The following is a 22,873-nucleotide window of genomic DNA, read 5'->3' as shown; positions in this document are numbered from 1 at the left end:
ATTGCTCCACGACCCACAGAACAGACGCTTGGCGGCAGGGCTTCTTCCCGAAAGCTCAGACTTGGACAAAGAGTGACTTCCTGCCAGAGCCCTGGAACAGGCAGCAGCCTGTCTCCTGAGGAGGGCCAGGCTTTTCCGGGATGGGGCCACTTGTCCTCCCCGCAGGCTGCAGGTGGCCATCAGGAGAAATACCAGAGCCTTTCTCACTCCCTCTGTACAGCCTGCTTCCTACTTCTCCCTCAGACCCTCACTGTGCTGTGAGAGCAAAAGGACACCAGACTGCTGCTTCCAGGAGGGAGGCGGGAGAAAATGACAGAACTGCCTTACATCACGGAGCACCGCCACCCACTGGGCACAAGCAGTGACCAGAGCCTGCTGTCACCTGCATGAGGGTACGGCATCCTGAGGGCAGAGCAGGAGTGTGTACGCCCTTGGAAGGATCCTCACCACCCATCAGAGGAAGCCGTCTCATGGCTTCCTAAGACCGCCACTTCATCTTGTCTATTTTTCCAGCCTCATCTCCCATCAGTCCCCCACCATGGATCCCACCCAGATTCTGGCCCAAAGGAGCCCTCCACTAAACCCCTCCCTCAAGTCCTACCTTTTTCTACCTTACCTCATACGGCAGAGACTACTATGCATTCCCCAATACCCACTTCTCCACCTCTCCCACAGGAAAAGAGTATACTTGCCAGCTTCCCCTTAGCAAGGTGTGGATATCCAGATGTCCTGGCTTATGGGATATGAACAGAGGTGATGTGTGGCACTTCTGAGATGTGCCCTTAAAAGAAGAAGGCATGCCTCTCCCTTCCCTTACCAGCAGCTGAAAGACAGACAAGGTAGTGAGCGATGCTGGTCCACGCAGAGAGAGCAACACTGTGGGCTGGTGGGATGCTGAGGAGGAAGCTGGCCCTGGACAACTGCTCAGACCACAGCAGAGTCACCATAGGAAGCCTACAGTTTGGCCAGAGACATAAATTAACCTCCATCTTAAGCCAGCCTCTTTGGTTGTCTCTTTAAGGCACCATAATCTACATCTCAATTAAGTTCCTATTGCTCCCTTCTCTCTAAGGGGAGAGGGAACGGTTCTAAGAGGTCAGTCTAGCACCACAAGAAAAGGTACAGACAAAGAAGTGCCCACTCTGGTGCTCCAAGGCACCTTTCAGCCTAAGCCAAAGTTTACCCACAGTGAGAATATGAACGAAATGGACATAACAATAGGTAATAAGCACAGGTGAGGTTCCCTTTGATCTTCAAACAGTCTTTCTGGGCCACATCTCTACTCAGGACTCAACTCACCTATGCAGAATTAAAAGCCAACACCAAGGAAGCCTGAATTCACCCCTGGAAGAGAAGTTACTAAATGGATTCTGGTATTCTAAGAAGCCTCATTCGGAAAAGCAAATTTAAACTGACCTTCCAAATTAATGTATCTGACTAAAGGCCTGGCTGAGGGAAGAGGAAACACACGAGGGTCAGAATCAGAAGGGTACCTGAGGGACAGTTTGTTCCTCTCAACAACTCTGAACTCTGATCTACTTGTTCCTGGCATAGGGATTCCTTTCCTAGTCCCCAGCCTCCTGGTCCACCCTCGACCTACCCTCACCCTTTCAGGCCTAACTCAAATGTCACCTCCTCCTCTGGAACTTTCAGCGCCTGCTCTCCAGGCAAATACCTCAATCTGTGTTTCCATGGCACTTCATACATTCTTTACATAGAGCTGAGAAGTTCTCACTGGATCTGTTTCTGTGCTTTTCTCCCCACAGGAAGGAGCCCTGTCTTATGCATACCTAGTTCTACATCATCATTTTGGAAAGGAGATTAGATCTGTGAAGAGCTCAGATCACATATGAACAGAAACAGGACTGTTACTAAGACTGAGTGTGTGGGCTTCAGGCCAGAACAGCTTCTCCCTAGTGGTCCCAAGGAGGAAATGGGGACTGGGGGGACCGGAGGACCCAAAAAGGTCTCTGCAGAACAGTTTTTGATGCTCCTGGACCAGAAGCTCCAGGCATCTCCACATGAGAAATCTATTAGAATCCAAGTTCTCAACAGCCACAATCAAAGTACTCAGCATAAAAGGGGGCACTCTTTCACAGTAACTGTCCCCAAGCAGCACATGCTGTGTAACATTCTGCTTTTCACTTAAGCATTATGTCGAGTTCACACTGCTTGTGATCGAGGACACAAGCAGCCTGGTGTTCAAATCTCACCTTGAAACATCTCCCCACTCAAACTCCCCCAGTTTCTGAAATTCCACAGCTATAGATAAGAGCTTTCTTAGAAGTGGAGGTGAAACCTAGATGTTCTAAGAGAACAGGGGATCTACTGAACCGGTTTTATTCTTTCAAATCATAAGAAATTTAGTTATCAGATTAGTATCCAGCAAAACCATGAGGAAACGGAAGGAGGCTCTGATGTGAGAAAGGTGAGCGGCGATGTGCGGAACAGCGGGTGCCTTCTGAAAGGCTGGGGCCTATGACATACCCTGAACATGACTCTGTGTTGGCTCTCAAGGATATCCGGGGGTCTGATGAAGGCTCAACATGTCTAGTAACCCCAGTTCAGAGATGGTGACAACTGAGACTCCTGCTGGTTAGTGGCAGAGGCAGGACAAGTGCCCAGGGTTTTAATGTACCAGCTAAAGCACAGCAAGATGAACAGTCTAGCTCCCTCCTGCCTGGGAACTGCTGGCAATCTTAGCAGTGAGGGCTGGCAGAGCTGTGAAATCATCTATGTGACCCGCCTGCACATGATGGGGATGGGGGCACCAGGGGGCAAGGCCATTCCTGGCCGCACAAACCTAATCCCCATCTGACAGGGTACAGGAATGCCCAGCCTAGACCCTAACAGTGGCACACTCTGCCACCAAAGAGACCAATTTTCAAAGGACCAGCAGAGGGGGTCAGAAGTTAAAATATACGGATTTAAAAGACCCTTTCGTTCCCCCTAAAGCATTTTGTAATTGTCCATCCCTGCCAGTCTGGCAAGCATAACCATAGCAGATCTTGTTATTTCAAAAACCTGGCAGGCAAAAATCTCCAATTCACCAACAGACTTCCAAACCCCAGTGAAAGGGATTCTTCTGTATTAAGAGAGAGAATTTAAAAACCGCAGGTCAGTACGTTGGTATGAGACCCAAATGCAGTACATAAGAGTAGAAAAGTCACTCACTCAGGTTTCTTAATTTTATCAAAATGACAATACCTTGGATATTGGTTTTGCATTTCATCAGAGGTCAGCTGAGTTTAGAACTAAGCTCTTTGACTGCCTGGGTTCATATCTCTAAGATAAAGACCTAGTATTTATTAAGAGTTTACTATAGGGGGAATACATGTAAATCCATGGTTGATTCATGTCAATGTATGGCAAAAACCACTACAATACTGTAAAGTAATTAGCCTCCAACTAAAAAAAATAAATGGAAACAACAAAAACAACAACAAAAGAGTTTACTGTAGGCCAGACATTGTGCTAAGCATTTCACATTAGGTCATTTAATATAATAAAGTTCTGAGGCAAGTAGTTATCGCCATCTCACAGATGGAGAAATTGAAGCTCACGGTTATTTGCCCAAGGTCACAGAGAAAGCCAGGTTCAAATTCAGGTGTGCTGACTTCAAGCCTGCACATATTCAATCCACACAAATCAAGACACTCAAACACAGTTAATCAGGAATTCCAAAGCCAAACAAGAGATCTGCACACCCTCTTGGGCGGCAAACATCCACCCTGTACTCAGGTGCACTACACTGGGAGAGGTCCCTCCTCAAACAATCACCATGATCATCAGTTACAACCACCATGCAGATCACATGGTGGTTACAGTTCTGTGGATACAAAACTCGAGCACCTTCAGGAGTCTCCCTCCTGCCCCGCTTTCAGTCATTCATCCACCTACCCCCAAGGATAACCACTGTACAGCCCTCAAGCATAACAGATTCATTTCAATCAATTTTTAAACTTTATATACATATCTATCATATCATATGTATGAGTTTATGTTCGCTTCTCTGGTTCAACATTATACTTATGAGATGTCCCCATGTTGGCAGGTGTAGCTGTACTAGTTCATTCACTCACTGCTGTACACCATTGTATCAAGACACCACAATTCATTTCCTTGATTTACTCTTTACACATTTATTTACTCTATTATGAATAAACATTTGAGCTGTTTCTAATCTAGGGCTCTTATAAACAGTGCAGCTTTTAATGTGTGTGCAACATTTCAAAATGATTTTAAATGCTTAACATAAAGACCTTCCCAGCATTTTTGCAGGAGCCAGAAGTCTACCCTCCATGTCACATATCAGAAGCTGAGGTGTTTAATCAACACCAGAAAAATCAGAGTGGCAGGGCTTAGTCTCGAACTCAGGCCTTCGGGCTCCCCTGCTACTGTCCCTTCCTTTCTTCCACCACAGCACTGAAAGGGAAAGAGGAGGGTGCTGACAGGAGTCAGAGGTCAGCTGACCAGAGCAAACCAACAGGCCAGACCAATCCACAGAGAGGGGCTCAGACAGAAGGGCCCTCAGAGCAGACCAAATCCCTCAAGCCACGGCTTCCTCTTTCAGGTTGTGTCTCAGAACGGGGTTGGGGGGAGCCCAGCAGAAACAGGGGAGACTTGTAACAATTCCAACTCTAATCTAAAAAGTACAAATGCTTTTCTCAATGAGAAAAACAAGGACATAACCACTTCAAAAGAAAAGCTTGTGCCCAGGGGATGTCCACAAGCCGTCCCTGAAGCATCACCTGTAAAAGCAAAAAACTAGAAACCTAATGACCCTGAGTAGGACGGGGCTAAAGAAACTATGGCTTACTTTTTTTTCTTTTTAAAGGACTTCTCTGGACGTCCAGTGGTTAAGAATCCACCTTTCAATACAGGGGGTGCGGGTCCAATCCCTGGTCAGGAGAACTAAAGATCCCACATGCCACAAGGCAACAATGAGGAGCCCATTGCCCGAGTGCTGCAAGGAAGACCCAGCACAGCCAAAAGAAAAAAAGAAAAAACTTATACCTGAAACTGGGGGATAGGTAGACAAGCTGAAGAATCAATGAGACAGATCCACCTACAGGTTACAACTTGGATGAAACTGAACATGATGGTGAACAAAAGCAGGAAGTTCCAAAAGAGTACAAGTATGATATGATACTATTTATACATGTTTTTTTTTTATACATGTTTTTAAAACACACAAAATAACCTATCATTTACCAATATAAATGTTTTTAATAACACTCAAAAAGACTATACATTATTTCTCAACATATATGTACATATTTGGGAAGGCACAAAGGGAAAGAAAGGAAAAGCAACTAGGGGGTTCATACCTCATCCTAGCGTTCTGTTTCCCTTAAAAAATAACCTAAAGGAAATATGGCAAAATGTTCATATTTTTTTAAGTCTGGGTGGGGAATGGATACCTGCATGCTTGCTGTATAATCCCATGTACTTTTCTATATATTTAAAATATTCCACAATTTTTAAAATAAAAGATTAAAATCACTGAAATATTTTTACCAGTATCAGATTAGCAATAATTTAAAACTTGATAATACTGCTAAGATTGTAAAGAAACTAATGTGCATAACCAGTTGGTGGAAGATTACAAACTAAGACAAGCTTTTTGAAGGGTAATTTGGCAACATCCATCAGAAATTTAAATATGCATACCCTTTGCCCAAGCAAATCCCACCTCTAGGAATTCATCACATGAATGTGTATACAAGAGCAGCTTTACCACTTGATAAGAGTGAAAAAAATCAGTGAACCATGACTTTTTTGTAGGAAAATGATATTTAAAGTCCAGTACACCCGTACAATTATATAACAGCCACTTTCAAAATCAGGTAGAACCACATATTTATACTGACATGAAATGAGAGCCAAGACATCTTAAATGAAAAAGGCAAGCTGCATATAATATCAACTGTATAAAACTTTCCATTTAGATATTTTCTATTTAGACATAATAGATATGTACAGTTTGGATATGCACAGAAAATATCTGAAAAGTTATAAAAGAGTTTGTTAAAAATAGTCACATCTGCAAGGGAGGTGGGGCTGCCAGGGAGGGAGACCCGTTTCCCTTAGTATTTGTTTATATTGATTTTACAGCAATCAAATGTCACTTTTATACTTGGGGGTGTGTACACAAAAACTGCACATTCTAAGAGGTTTAAAGCCACTGAACTGGAATGTCAGTAAAGCAGGGTCCAATAAATCTGTATTTTTAACATGACACCCAATGACTCCCAGGCAGCTAAGCTGGCCACTGCTCCAGGTGATACCTGGGTCAGATGACATGTGGAGGGAAGAAAAGGTTCTCAGTGACAGGTCTCTCAAGTTCTCAGAAATAAGCTTGTCCCCAGAAGTAACCATGTATTCAACGGCAGAGAAAGATAAACTTACCTAAAAGACACAGAATGGACACCAAAGCCAGTCGGACTGGCCAGTAAGACATCATTGACATCCCTAAGGAAACAGGGTTTAACCCTAATAAAACAAGCATTGCCCAGGCAAGATGATGCACCCATCTGACAACTGAGCCAGTCCTTTCTTCTTCATGCCAGGAATACCCACAACCAACACCATCAGGCAGAATAGAACTTAGGTTTCATTTTACTCCCAGAACAGGTATTTGATAAATAGTTGTTGAATGAACAAGTCAACCTATCTTAGCCTGAGGACTTCTAACTCCAATGCTGTGATCCAATACTCAATAAACAACTTTCTCTTCCTATACAGGTCTAGACAGAGGAAAGGGATTTTGATAGCTGTTGGCTTCGTTTTAAATAAATAACTGGTACCTGGCATTGAGCTTCAGTCTACTGCTATCTGGTTTCCCCGGTTGCACAGTGGTAAAAAATTCACCTGCTAATGCAGGATACTTGAGTTCGATCTGTGGGTCAGGAAGATTGCCTGGCGTAGGAAATGGTAACCCACTCCAGTATTCTTATCTGGGAAATTCCATAGACAGAAGGAGCCTGGTAGACTACAGTGCATGGTATCACAAAGAGTCGGACACACACATGCATGCACGCTACTGCTATCTGATTCATACCAGCCTACTTCTGAGAGATACCCATTCACTGGTGGGTACCTGAGCAGGACTCTGGTGAAGTCACTAAGGTGGTAAGTGTTGGAGTATCCTATAGCCCACACGCGGAGTGCCCTCCCTGGTGACTACTGGTCAGCTGACCTTCACGTAGCTCCCAATACTTGGGCTGGCCAAGTGCACAGCTAGACGGCCTACAGCTAAGGGTGACTGAGCTGCAAGGACCAATTCTGTGGCCACCAGCCATATGCAGCTACTAGCTCCTAAAATATGGTTAGTCTCAATTGAAATGTTCAGGAAGGGTAAAACACATACTAGATTTTAAAGGCTGAATATAAGAAAAAGAAAATATAATGGCTTATTAAATAGTAATGTTTATACTGATTATATGCCGAAATGATAGTATTTTGGATATTCTGAGTTAACAAAATTTATTAAAAGAGATTTCATCTGTTTCCTTCTATGTCTTAAAATATGGCCACTAGAAAAAATTATATGCTAACTCACATTATATTTCTAATGGATAACGCAGTACATATGACCAAGAAACAGCCACCTGACCCATCATGCTTCACAGCCTGACTAAGAAATGACCTCTCACAGGTCAGAGATCACCTGAGTTTGCACGGCCCTGCCCCACTGTCCTGAAATCTAACTCCATACTTCCTTAGGAACAATGTCAGATATGTCAGAAGTTCTATAAACCACCCAACACCTATGTATTTTAAAGGAAAGGCTTCAAACCAAAAAACATATGATGATGTCACAATTTTAGGAAAACTGAATCTGGGACGCTTGTAGAATTTACTGGAAACTCATTAATTATTCTGCAATCCCCAAGAAACATGTAATTTTTCAATTTCTGTTAACTTTCAGAAGAAATCTCCAAAAAGTTTCTCTTGTAACAAACAAGAAATGTACATGAGTTTTTATGGTAACCCTTACTACCATCATTGCTGCTTCTGTGCAAAATAAACACTTGTTAGAAAACATCTCCAGATGCAATTATTATGAAATTGGACCCCACAGGAGAATCACACATCACCTCTTAGTTCTTTCATTCTTTTGTTCTGTTAGCAGGGATGGAGCACAGGTTGGGGCAGCAGGGAGCGGGGATGACTGCACCCATGCTATTCTCAGTACTAGTTCCCCTGCTGGCTGCTAATGGAGCTCCCCTTCCTTGACGGTCCCCACTCCATACCTTCAAAGGCTAAGTGACTTTCTCAAGGCAACTCAAGCAGCAAGAGGTAGAGGTAAGAATAAGAATCAGATATTTCTGTTTCTTCCAGAAGGGCTACAATTCCATGATGCAATTCCTGAAAACTTGTCATTTTCAATTTGGGGGGATTCGACTGGACCAGACCAACCTAACACCCGCTTTTTGGGTTAGCCCTTCATGATACAGATACATTGCAGAACCAAAATGCTTACTTGGGGAACTGGCTGAGACCCGCTTCCTGGTCAGGCTCTCCTGGCTGGCTTTGTCTGAAGCTGAAGAGCCCCTGGTCTGGACGTGCCTCTTTCCTGGGTTCTCCTCTGGCTCTGGCGACTTTTCTATTCCGTGGAAATACTTCATGTGATAATGCAACAGTTTGGCTTTGCGGAAAATTTTTAAACAATCCACAACCGTACACCTAAACTTGTGATTTAGGTCGCTGGCTGGTGCTTTAGATGTCACAAAATCATTTGTTCTCTTAAAAGTATTTGTTACTGGAAAAAAAAAAAAAGATCCCTCATGCTTATTGGAGCTATTACAATACATGCATCAACACAACACATGGCAACAGAGTGAGAGAGCAGCATGCGTATGTAGAGGCAGACATCGATGACCACTGCTGTTTGAAAGAATGGATAGAACTTCAGGGTAGATAACAAAGACTCAACTGTGATTCATCTCTTGAAAGAAGAGATCAACTTTTTTTTTTCTTTTTTAAAGCAGCCACACAAGTTCTCATGGTTTCAGAAGAACAAGGGAAAATCCTAAAAAAGAAAAAAACCAGGAACCCAGCCCAGCACTTGTTACTCATGGGTTGGACCAGACTCAGACCTTCCATCATTCAGATATGTTTGTGTAGGCAAGACTAGAGAATACTCCAGTAGGATCTCTTTATGAAACTGAAAGGATCTTACACAAGGATAATCACTATTACAAAGGTTTTAGTATAGAGCTATTGAGCTCTCAGTACAATGCACTCTGTTTGATCAAGAGGACTCAGAGAAAAAAAAGGAAAAAAGACAACCAACTGAATGAAGCTGGAAGGCATGTAGAGAACTCAATGATCAAATTCAAAGAGACAAAAAAAGTTTGACACCTCCTCCCTAAACCAAGAGTCTCCCCAGGTGGCTTTAGTGGTAAGAATCTGCCATGGGAGATGCAAGATCTGTCAGGAAGATGCCCAGAGTAGGAAATGGCAACCTACTCCAGTATTCTTGCCCGGAAAATTCCACGGACAGAGGAGCCTGGTGGGCTACAGTTCATGGGGTCACAAAGAGTCAGACATGACTGAGCATGCACACAGGCCCCAAACCAAACAAGCAGAAGGCAGTTGCCTGTCATGCATCAATAATAGAAAGTAATGCTGTCACAAGGAAATCGTGAGTATTAGAAACTCAATTTATTGAAGACTCCCTCACAATACCCTCATCCCAATGAGAGCAATCACCTTAAACTCAAGTCACCCCTACTCTACAGATTACATCATCCAAGAATATCCTGAATGTATGGACCTTTCTTGAGTGAATCAACTTTTTTCTAAACGGAATGATATAATTTTCATTACAAGCAAAGAGCATGCTGAACTTTTGGTAAATATTATGATTACCTTTTCAAGTACCATTCCATAAGAAGGAATAAAAAAAATTCTTAACTCAATCTAAATCACACTACATTTCAAAATCAGCAGGAAGGTATGATTATAAAACTGGTAGGCTTGACGATCTGATGTATACACACACACACCCCCCAAAGCAGAATATCTTAACTCATTTTCTATCCATGACAAGATATAAGAAAGAGGTTCAAATCAGTCAGATATAGTTAAGAAAAAGCAACATGAAATGAAATAGAATACATACTTCTCCCTACACATAGTTGCACCAGAAAAACAAAAAAAAAGTCAGTAAAGAAATTAAAAATTCAAACCTCTAATATATCCTAAAATGCTCTCTTAAAACAAAATACAGTTTCTCTGGAATCTCCTCCCCTCTGGCCTATTAAGTTGAACCATATCAATTTGCCATTTTTATAGGTTAAGAAAAGTGAGACATTGGCCATTTCAAATAGTCCAACCTAATAGTTCCTTTCCCACCTAACAATCTTTCAAAAATTACTGCAGAAAATTCCACTTAGCACTGTGTAAACAAACCTAAGGTCTGAGGAGGTCAGAGAGCACCAAGCCTGCCTACTACCACCCGAGGCCCACAGCAGTCAAGTTCAGCTACAGTAAACTCAGCTATCCTTCGGCTTGTGTCTGAAGCCCTGTTTGTGATCAACTATTCATCAAAAAAAAAAAGAAAAAAAGCCAAAATACAAACACCTTAGAAGTTTTTTAAAAGTTAACAATAATGAGAACTTTGAATCAATTCCATGAAGAATTATCATTCTTTCTATTCAGAACATTTGCACCCTTGTGTACACACACTGGCCATTTGCATAAAGCAAAGACAGGACAGTGGTTAAAAGAGGGGGCTCCGCAGTTGGGCAGCCTGGTTCAAATCCTGGCTCCTCTAATTACTCCTCCCGCCTCCTAGCACCTTCATATGCAGAGTGGAGATAGCAATAAAGGTAACTACTTCACTGACTTCAAAGAATTAAATGAACTGCATGCAAAGATTCTAAAACAACATCTGTTCAATAAATAGTGAAAATATAGTACAATTTTGCTCAATATTCTGGAATAAGCTATAATGGAAATGAAATTTTTTTAAAAAGTATAGGACTTACCTGGTGGCTCAGTGGTAAAGAATTTGCTTGCCAATGCAGGAGACATAGGTTCAATCCTTGGTCTGGGAAGATCCCACATGCTGCAGGGCAACTAAGCCCATGCATCACAACGACTGAGCCTGTGCTCTAGAGCCCAGAAAGTGCAACTACAGAAGCCTGCTCTCCCTAGAGCCAGGGCTCTGCAGCCAGAGAAGCCCACGCACCGTAACTAAAGAAAAGCCTGTGCACAAAGACCCAGCACAGCCAGAAGTAAACAAATACATACATAAATAATTTTTTTAATGTATACAGTATCATTTTGGATTAAAGAACAAATGTGACTTATGAACAGTCTTTCAGCAATTAACCTCTCACAGCAGAAGGGCAGAAGCTCCCTTCACCCCCAGTCTCACTGCATGCCATTGCAGATTTAAGGCAGTATAATGGAAACCATCCAACTTTAAATCCTAGCTCTACCCTTTATTAGCAGCATGAATAAGCTGTGTATGGCTTTTTAAAACTCTTCTAATTACCCAGATTCCCACCTATTTCAAAAGGGTTAGAGAAAGGGCTATAAGATAACATATACACTTGGTGCAAAGCAGGCCATTTCAAATAGAAAATAATCCTGGTAAACAGGCTTCTGTCATTTATGGAGTGTGGCCAGAGGCAAATTATAATTATCAACCAGAGTGAATACTCCTTCAACCAGCCCTCATAAGCTCTGGCTAGAAGACACATCACTCGGTAAGCATTCAGTTTTCTCTACATCCTACTAGAAATGTGAAGTCCAAAACCAACCTTAAGATTCCCAGCATGGTCATTCAGTGGGATTATTACCACCACCTTTCAGGACATCTTACTTTCACTAATGCAGCCCCCCTCCAAAAAATTTTTTTTAATAACTACACTATACTAGGTGCTGGACAGTACCAAGCTTGATCCACCAAAATCCTGAACTTCATGTGGTTTGTCTTTTTAAAACACAAATTAAAGTGCATTTCCTCCAAAAGTTTTACCAAACTATGCTGGAAGTTACGTTTATCCCTAATAAACTCCACCTGATTATTTTAGTCTAAGAACTTTGTAACTTTTGTCTCTGTAACCCTATATATTCTTAGGTCTTTATCCAGGCTGTTGATAAAGATCCAGTAGTATAGAGCTGAGGACAGCCTTCAGAATAACCTTCAGGCTGACATCAACTAATCTACACTCTCTGGTTAGAGTTACCTAAGCCAACTGAACTTGATCTATGCAAATTACCAATGCACTCACACATCTATTTCCTCTTTGTTCATAGATAGATTTTAAGAAGGATGTGGTCAAACTGTCTGCTAAAATAAAGAGATACCTGTTCTAAGTGCTATAGTAGGCTCCTCACATTCCTGTGTTGAAACTTAATTCCCAAAGTGATGGTATTTGGAGGTGGAGCATTTGGGAAGTGATTATGTCACAAAGGCAGAGCCCTCATGAACAGGACTAGTGGCTTTATAAAAGAGACTCCAGAGAACTCCCTTGCCTGTACCTCCATGTGAGGTTACTGTAAAAAGATGGCTGTTTATGAACTAGGAAGCTGGCCCTCAACAGACACTGAATCTGCTGGCACCTTGATTTTGAACTTCCCAGACTCCAGAACTCTGAGAAATAAATTTCTGTTGTTTATAAGACACTCAGTCTATGGTATTTTGTTACAGCAACCCAAATGGATTAGGACAGACAGTCTACCAACCCAGTATAAGCCTCTCAAAAGGAAGTACATTCAGTTTGGCAGGATAAAAACTCTTCCCCACAAAAGCAAAACCCTTGATTCCTCACAAGTAAGCAGAAGGTGGAAACAGCTAGACCTCAAAAGGTAAACAAGCTTGGCAATCAGGTGGGCCACCTTCCTCAGAGGTGGTACTAGGATCACAGGGGCTCAGGTAAACAGATAAACTCCACACGAGAAAAGACACTACCTGGGGTCCCTGTCACAAAGCTCCTGGCCAAACCTAGAGCCCTTTTCAAGACAGCAACATTAATAAGACAAAATGAGTTGCTGGTTTTGTCTGAATAAGTAATAAATATTTGAGAATTATGAATCTTCAACCATGGAAGTTCAAGAAGTAAGATTTCCCCACAAACTCAACTCAGTTAAGTATACAAACTCATTGATATGCAAGCCCTTCGATTCTAAGCTTGTATATAACTTACTTTGCCATCTGGAGAAAACACAATCAACACAAGCATCAGGGTGAGACAAGCAGCAAAGAGAGGATAAATTAATTATGGATAATAGCCTGTGACAAACTCTGGTAGATTACACAATTAACTATAATTTTAGGCTCACAAATGAAGAAGTAGATCAAACACCCCAAGACTTAAGTAATTGTTCCCTTTTCATGAAGGTCTTGCAAACTGTACTATTTCGATTCTGAACACAACAAATTTTTAAAGATATGAAAATTGTATGTTCCAGACTTCACAATTTTATCCTAATTTTCCCATATGGCAGTCATCTGTATGCATAAAGAAAACTGCATTTCAGGGATTCCCCTGGTGGTCCAGTGGCTAAGACTCTGCACTCCCAATGCAGGGGGCCTGGATTCGATCCTTGGTCAAGGAACTAGATCCCATATGCCACAACTAAAAGTTCATATGCCACAACTAAAGATTCCACATGCTGCAACTAAGACCCAGTACAGCCAAATAAATACAAAAATAAATAATTTTTTAATGAAGTTATTAAAACAAAAAAGCTGCCAGTTTAGGCAGTACAGGCCTCTGACACACCTCTCCCACATGCAAACCAAGCCCTATCCAGCTTTTTCCCTGGTCTCTGAGCAAAAAAGATTCTGTCCTGCCTTCTCTGAATTTCCGTAAGTACTTCATGGAAAATAAAACTTTGCAGTTATGTATTCTTTTCTATTTATATTACAGTTAGTTCTGTTCACTCCTTCTTCTAAAATGTTGAAATGAGGAATATGCTCCATTCTTTACTTCTCCTACAGTCCTCACCTCAGTAGACTACTTAGTTAGCCCTAGCTAACTAAGTTAGCCCTAGAGAGTTAGCCCTAGCCTCTCCAAGACAGTTTCCTTCTCATTAAATGGGAATAAAAACACTTATTTTACATATTCACGAGGTTCCCACACGTTTCCATGAGGTATAGAAGAGAAATCCTCTTACAAATCGCAGCAGGTTACTTGAACATTAGCTGTCACCTGGCTTGTCACTGACCTCACAGTTGTTTGCTTCAAAAGTTATGCATAATCCCAGCCAGGGGGCCATGTACCAGCGCACATGGTACATCGAACTGTCCTATTTTATTCATCAAACACTGAGGTGTCAGTGGTAATTAGTAAAAGCACAACAGAACAGCAAAATGATGGAACCAGTAAAAATGTTTTATATTTTAAAAGAATTCTAAAGTAAAACGTGCACAGCATAATTAAGCTTAAGAAAACCCAAAAAAGAAAGTTTCAGCAAAACAAAATTATATATGAGTAACATAAAATATAATAGTCTTTTTTTAAGAATTGTAAGAATGCTAATAATGATAACAGTTTGCTTATGAGACTTCAAGTAAAAAAACCAAAAACACTGATTTTTTTCCCCTACTCTTCCATGTTATAATACCCATATTATTTCACAGTAGAAAGAATACAATTATTTTATATTTTATATTATACTCCTCCCCAGAACAGTGGTACTGTGACAAAAGAAACATGGTGATATGAGCACAGTCAAGCAACCAGGAGAGCCACTGGTTGTCAAAAGGGCATCCCAGGCCACAGTCTACAGTAATCCCAAGTCTCACACACAGGGTCTATTTCCCAGTAGGAGGACAGTTCATCTGGAACATACGTCACTGATAGCACCAGCTAAGCGACATCATCCTCTCTTGGGATACTACGGTCCTTTGTCAACATGAGAGCAGTTACTAGGTGACAAAGGGCAGAAAATATTTAAATTAAATCCTCCAGAGTGCCTGGTTCAAAATCTAGGGGTAACGGAATTATCCTTAGGTTACAGGCTAAACTACAGGAACCAATTTATTCCTATTTTAGAAGGTAGCATGTAAATCAATATTTGCAAGTAGTTACAGGTATTACTGTTCAAATGTTGTGTTCTCCCTCATGTTTAACAGATCTTTGTATGGAAGTATGCAGGCAAAGCATGAAGCTCTCTCCTAGGCTCCCAGGCTTAAAATCTCAAGTCACCCTCTGCTCTGGCCTCTCCCAAATTATACGAGGAGAAAAGTGGTCCACAGAATTTGAATTTGCTTTAAATAATAGTATAATTCTATTAATTATACTAAAAGAGTGCTTTCTTTCTCTTTTGTGGAGGAAAGAGAGGTAGAAAGAGACTATAAAATGTCTCCTAATAATCCCTGCCTCTGGGCATCCACTCCTGTGTGCAATTCCCTCCCTTTGAGTGTGGGCAGGACCTATATAACTTGCCTCTTATATATAGAACAGGCAAAGGTGACAGCAGATCACTTTCACGATTGTGTTTTGTAAGACCATAACATTCATCTTACTGGCAGGCACTCTCCCACGCTGGCTAGATGCAATAAGCTGCTATGCTGTGAGCTACTCAAGAGAGAATGCCATGTGGCAAGGAACTGAGAGTGCCCACAAAAGACTACAGTCCTCAGCCTGACAGCCTGAAATAACATGTGAGCCTGGAAGCAGACCCTTCCTCAGTAGATTCTTCAGATGAGAACCAGCCCTGGCCAACTCCTTGGCTGCAGCCTTGCAGAGAACCCTGTTAAGTTGTGCCTAGACACCCACAGACACTGTGAGAAAATAAATGTGCTATTTTAAGATGCTATGTTCGTGGTAATACTGCCACACAGCAACAGATAATATAGAGTAGGATCAGAAGCTCTCGGTTTCCATTTGCTTGGGCAATGCTTTATATTACACTTTCCCCTTTATGATAAGTATAATCTTTATAATAAAAAAGGCTTTTAAACTGTTTTCTGAGACCTGAGTTAGAAATCATGTCCTATATAACTATCCTTTTTTTGAATACCCATTGTCAAGTACCTCAAAACCTCACAGCTAGATTGCTTATGATGATGGTATTCACTCTGGCTGGCAACACTCAGTCTGGCCTTCTAAGCCCATGTCAAATCTAAGCGCCATCATTCTTTCCAAGCTCATCTCCCATTAGTTAGTCCACAGTGAGGCCTCAGCAGCTAGCCCGGCCAACTGCTGGCCCCAGAGGCCGCTTCGAGCTCTTATAGCTCACACCTCTGCTCACGCTGTGCCTCTCCCTGCCATTCCTCCCTGTCTCAGCCAAGTCTACTTCCACGCTGACCCAGCTCACTCCAAATGCAGGAAGGCAGCCAGATGGCCTGGTTCTCAGGGACCACATGCTATCAACTCCTGGCACAAACAACTATCCACTGCAGCCTCTCTTTAGCACTGTGGATCTGCTCCTGGATCCGGCTGTTTGCCGCTGCTCCAGCCAGAGGATAAGGTTCACTGTCATGTATGCCCTCAGCACTGACCCCTAATATGACTGGTATTCTTGTCAGCAACAACTCCACGTAACCCCAGTAGTTTAACACTTTTTTGACATGTACTTGAAATACTATAATGAATAAAACATTTTTCAGGTCTGTGAAGGAATAGCTTTCTCAGCTGTGAAGCAACAAAAACAACCAAAGAGAAACGTGAACAGATTTAAATACTCACAGCAACTCCAGTCAAATGTTTGGAATAAAAAAAATAACAAAATGTTCATAAACAGAGAAGCAGTTCATTATGTGAAGTTTGTACTAAGTAATTCTCCCATCCAAGTACTAACCAGACCCGATCCTACTTAGCTTCTGAGATCAGACAAGATCGGGTGCATTCAGGGTGGAATGGCCGTAGACAGCACTATGGAATTCTAATTAGTTATTTAAAAGAATGAAGTAGCTCCGTACTTACTGATATGGATACTCTCAAGATACACTGCTAAGTGAAAACAGGAAGTTGTTCAGTGTACACTGTACGACTGTATAACATGTATGGTTGCAGATGGGGGGGAGGTATTATAAAATGCATAGAAAGGAAACCAGAAGGATAGGTATCAAATGGTTGACAGCTCTACAGAGAAGCTTAAGCTGGAAAAACAGGTGGTAAAGAGGAACTCTCACATGTCCTCTGTATACTCCAGGAGCAATGCGTGTACCCAGCACTCAGCTCTTGAGTGAGTGCTTTCTTTTAATTCTCCACTTAAAAGAAATCAGGGCTTCCTGGAGAAATGGCTGAATCCAAGGTTGGGTGAGTACAAGATGAGCATGCTACATTTTCTTATGCCAGAAAGTGAAGAAGACACAGGAACTAGCTTGACAGGCTGCCACAAAATGGTTATTAAAATAAATAATGATAGAAACCATTATAACCCACAGAACAAAAGAAATTCCATGAGACCACGTGGATAAAAAGAGGGAAGGAAGGAAAGAAGGGAGGGAGGGAGGAATCAGAGAGAGAGGGAAAGGCAGGCAGGCATTCCCTTAACAGAATACAAACTAATAACTGTAGAAGGAATGATGCGAGTTAGAAATCACCATTTGGTAGCCATCAGAGTAAAAATATTTATCAGGCAAGAAACAGAAGTGGATATTAAAATAATGAGTGAACATCTAATAAAGAAACATACAGATATTTGAGTATATATAAATAAAGATACTTACGTATACTCAAGGTATCTTCTCACAAGAAATTTAGTAACTATAAAGGGAAAAATAACAGCTTTACAGTAGAGAAACCTGATGGGCAGTACCTCTAGCCAAGTGACCAAAGTTAACCTCACCAATAAATGGGACAGATATCATGTGGCTCCTGATAGAATGTACTTGAAAAGGACACATCACTTGCATGGTGTTGTTGCTAAAAGGGAACAACCTAAATCTAATTATCTGAATATATTAAAAAAAAAAAAAAAAAAATTTAAAGACATCATATTCTTCAGAAAGACTGAAAATAATGTTTCAGATGAAAGGAGACTAACGAAACATGACAATTAAATCCAGTGTGACATCCTGATTTGGATCCTGATCCCCTCAAAAAAAATGTTTCCCCCACATTTGCTATGAAGGACATTACTAGAACTGATAAAGTCTGAATAAGGTCCTGACTTTGATAATTACATTATGGTCAAGTAATTAAATGTTCTAGTTATCAGGAAATCGACACTAAAGAATTTAGGGGTAAAGGTCTGCAACTTACTTGCAAATAATTCAGAAAAATACTTTTTAAAGAATAGAATAATGTAGCAAACACAGTAAACTGCTAACAAACAGGGAATCTGGCTGAAGGTATGCAAGGAATTCTTTCTACTATTTTTGCAACTTTTTATGTATTCCAATATTCAAAATAGAAACATCTTTTAAATATAAAGATGAAAAAATTTCTGTAAGAAAAATACTTCGAGGTCACAGAATAGCTAAGTGGGAGGAAAGCAACCCTGTCAAAGCTATCCGCACTTGGCCCTCACAAAATAAATTGTGCATTTAGTCCACAAGATGGCAGAGCTGCCACAAAGGCCAGAGCTGTGTCGGGCGCAACAAACGCAGGGCTTCTGCTCTAGACTAGATGGTGTTGCCTTCCCGGCCTCCTTCACACTGATCGTGACTCCATCCCAAGTTAGAAATTACAAGACTGGCACCAGCTCAGGGCAGCAACCTCTAAACAGTGACTAACACAGCAGCACCCCGGCCTCCAGGGGCCTCCTGGGATGCTTCTGAGAATGATCCCGCCCTCCTTTCTGCTGACTTACATAATACATTCCTGGTGAATGAGTTCTCAACAACCAGCAATCTTTCTGGATCGTCCTGTGCTCACCACTAAGCCCATGTTCCAAAAGAAAAACCAGGAACACCATTCAGTTTCCAGATCAACACTTCCGCCCCCTCAAATTAAAGAATTTCAAAGGCACCACCCTGTCTGGAGTACTGACATCACTTGTGCCACACACAGTGCTCTTCAAAGCTGGCCTACTAAGCTGCTTTCTCGAGTGTACACACTGCTTTAACACGTGCCCTCAAGGGCAGTGCAAGCTCCGTGTCACACACTGTGCAACCTCTCTAAAGGCAGGATGTGTGTTCACTTCACCTGATTTATACAGCACCCAGCATCTCATCAGATGGCATTCAGTACTCAGGCAGAAGATAGGAGATGGAATGACCCAGCCATTGGGAAATGTGGTATTCTAACTCTGGTTGAGTTACCCCTTCTTGCCAAGTACTAGGTTATTCTATAAAACAGGGAGAATTAACAGTGAAAAATTAGCAAGAACTTAGATGTCTTTCAGCAGTGGGAAGTTAAATAAATTATGGAAAATCCATCCAATGAAACAAATTACATTAATTGTGAAAGAGTTATGAACTGACATGAAAAAATACTGTATAAAAATGACAAACCATTGACTAATACCAGAAAATGATTCCACTACTATGTTTTTAAAAAGTTACATGGGTACATGTGTGTTTGTATATGCAGAGAACCACGTGTTGAAGAATGGAAAAGCATATACCAAACTGTCCCATGGTTCCTTCAAGAGGGGGAAGAGTAATGGAGGACTTTTCACTTTTTTTCCTTTTACTTAGTTTTAATTTTTCCTAGTATATTTGGTTTTGAAATTTATAGGAGGGAAAAAAACAGCAAAATAACACTTTATAAATTAATAATAATCTTTAAATATGCATCCTAACTGTCTTTATGCCAGAGTAGTTATGAAAATTCATCAAGAAGTTGTACTTACAAAGAATTAGTATTCCTTAGTGTTCTCACTGTGAAAAATCAAATTTAAATTTTAAAATCAACACTTAATAAAATCTTTCATTGCTATCTCCTTATGACTCAAAAATGATGACCATACTTGCATGGAGGACAGCAAGGAGGACTATGGCTGGAATAGAGGCAGCAGGAAGGAGGGAAACTAAGGAAAAAATGAGACTTGCGTGGTAGCAGGAAGCAGCCGGGCCACAGTGAGGACCCGAGGCCCTCGCTCATGGCCAAAACCAACAGTTCAGGTGGTGGGAAACATGCAGGTTATTTTTACTGTTCTTGTACTTTTCTAGATTTCTTTTCAACTTTATGAACATAAAAAAGCAAGTTACCAAAAAAGAATATGCTGAATAAAGACAAGATTACCTCCATTAATGAGGTAAAAAGTACCAATGAAGTCCCTAATGGAGTTGGAATAAGGTCCAGATTTTGATAATTGTGGTAACATAAGAGAATGCCCTCATTTTTTAAGGAAATATACATTAAAATATTCAAAGGTAAATACTGTCAAACAATTCATAGGAAAAAAAAAAAAACTTTAAAATACCTTAAGGCCACAGAACAGCTAAGTAGGAGGAATGCAACCTTAACAACAGAGAGATCCAAGTGAACTGACAGCTCTCTCTATCCTGCAAACGAAGCATTTCAATAGATTCACAAATAAGAAAGCAACTCAAAAAAAAAAGAAAGAAAGAAAGCAACTCAAAGCAACTATCTGTTTGGTACCAACTTACCTGCTCAGCCTTAACCCACTTCAGGAAGCCTGCAGTTAAGTCAGAAAGCACAGCTAATAGTCTCAGAAAAGACCCTGTGATTATACTATTGATGCTGTTCTGTCTTCATCTCCAAATGCCTAACTGCTACTCATCCTTCAAGGCCCTGTCAAGTTCCATATTCTTCCAACCCTACCCTCAATCTATTAACCTAAACATCACCTGTCTCCAGATGTCAGGTCCAAAGAGCACTTAATGTACCCTAAGACCAAGAGCGCCCCATCAATAGCTAGCAGAGCTCCCAGGCATATAGTAAGACGTATAGTATTCACTCCCAAGCATATAGTATTTGTTCTCAGGCAATAAGACTCAAATAAGAGAATGCTGAGTTCAACATCCATGTGACAGGCACACATTATCACTGGCAGTCTTCTCTTCTTAAAGGTTTAAGTAATTTTCATGACACCACCTTACTTTCTCTCTTGTAATACAATCTCATTCACGTCTCAGGACAGAAGGATCTACAAGGGCAATGGCCAGATGTCTCATTCATTTCTCTAACCCCAAAAGAACGATCAGTTCTCAGCCAGTGTTCCACCAGGACATGTCTGATGACAGACCACAGACACTTCCAACTTCCCAAACTACATTGCCTCTAAGTCCTCAAGAAAACAGAGAATATAGGTGCCTGAAATCTAACAATTATAAGCACTACACTAAACCAGACCAAGTTAATTTAAAAATAATTCATTTACAAAAACTACCACAGGCATTACTCTGAAACTAACCTGGTTAATTTGCAAGTAAATCATCTGTAAACTTTTAATAATTCAGTGACAAGTAACTTCCCATTCACTTTATAACTGACAACATACCAGTGGAACACTAAACCATGTGGCAATGTCTGATTTCTAACAGGTATTCAGTTTAAAAAAAAAAATAAGAAGAAAAAATTAGCTGAATAAGCCTGAACTTCTATTTATTCTTCTCTCTTGTTTATGGTTTATGTAGAATATTCGCAAATGACACAGCTGAGAATAGAGTCTGGCACTTAGTAGGCACTTATTAAATATTCATTGACTAAAATGAATGAATGGGTTTCTCTGGTGGTTCAGTGGTAAAGAATCCATCTGTCAAAGCAGGAGACATGGGTTCAATCCCTGGGTCAGGAAGAACCTCTGGAGAAGGAAATGGCAACCTACTCCAGTATACTTGCCTGGGAAATCCCATGGATAGAGGAGCCTGACGGGCTACCATACACAGGGTCACAAAGAGTTGGACATGACTTTGCAACTGAGCACGCACACAAAATTAATGAATGGACTACAATCCATTTCCAAACAGCCCTGGTTATCTGTGAATGACCAAATAGGCTGGGCTGAGGTTAGAAAATAACCTAACTTCACAGGGCATGTATTCTAATTTCTGAATAAATTCCTACTCAAGTAGAACAATTTCAACTGCATTCCCCTCTTGACATTTAAGTCATAAAAGCAAATAGCTTAGAGCTTATTCCAAAAGAAAAAAGTAATGGTATCCATGCTGCATTTACTCCTCCTAGTGCAAGCTCCAGGTAATCACACCACTAACCCTACTATACACTCTCTTGCAAACAGGCAAGTACTTCAGTCAGTTGCCATGGTTTCAAAATTATTCCCTAGAAAATCCTCCATGCAACCTCAAGAAACAAAATAATATGAAATCTTCCCACCATCTTTTCCAAGACTTCCCTGTCCCACCCTCACTTTACCTTATTTCCATCTTCACCACAAACCTGAGATGCAGCTAAATTAACTGACATGATACAGAAACTGCATGTGTGTGCAAACTTTAAAACAAGCACTGGGATTTAGCCTCTAACCTCATCTCCTCACTCATCTTCTCTACACAGCATATTCCCTAGTGGTGAAGAACAACTCATTGCCAATCTCAAGTGATGTCTAACATTAACATCACCCTTAAGACAACATAATAAAAAGCTTAGTCTGCTGAGCTAAGGGACGTGACTATGATAGAGAGTTCTCCATGCCAAAAGAGACTTCTAAATTCTGAGATTAAATTTCCACCAAATTTGCACATCAAGTCTAATAATCCCTCCCAAAGGAGAAAAAGTTGGCTGAGGAGAGGAGCCCTGCCATTGAGAAGAGGCTCAGCAAGAAAGGAGAGGATCCTTGGTACCCACAAGCCCACAAGGCTAAGGCACAACACTCTGGGTCCACCAGAACAGAAGACCAAAGGAATGAGCCAGAAGTGAGACTTGAGTACTTTTAGTTTACTGTTTTCAAAGAACTGCTCTGCTGCTGCATTTATGCCAACTACATAAAATCTGATCAACAACAACAAAAACCTGCCCCTCCAACCTAAATTGAAATTATCCACATAAAAGTATAAATTCTGTAGACATATAGTCATCATGCT

At 41.1% G+C, this 22,873-nt stretch overlaps 1 protein-coding gene across 3 annotated transcripts in view; it reads right to left on the bottom strand.

Annotated features, from left to right (window-relative positions):
• PHF20 (PHD finger protein 20) overlaps positions 1–22,873 on the bottom strand; it is a 134,692-nt gene that overhangs the window by 40,586 nt on the left and 71,233 nt on the right. For 2 of the 3 annotated variants that reach the window (XM_065921917.1, XM_065921919.1), the window contains one exon: positions 8,489–8,767. The exons of the other annotated variant lie outside the window; for it this stretch is intronic. In XM_065921917.1, coding sequence (XP_065777989.1) covers positions 8,489–8,767 — 279 coding nt within the window. The remainder of the gene's footprint in view (positions 1–8,488; positions 8,768–22,873) is intronic. 3 annotated transcript variants of the gene reach the window in all.

The sequence above is a fragment of the Muntiacus reevesi genome, chromosome 2, assembly GCF_963930625.1.
Source record: "Muntiacus reevesi chromosome 2, mMunRee1.1, whole genome shotgun sequence".
In the NCBI taxonomy this organism is placed as follows: domain Eukaryota; kingdom Metazoa; phylum Chordata; class Mammalia; order Artiodactyla; family Cervidae; genus Muntiacus; species Muntiacus reevesi.
This window is presented reverse-complemented; position numbering and strand designations above follow the sequence as displayed.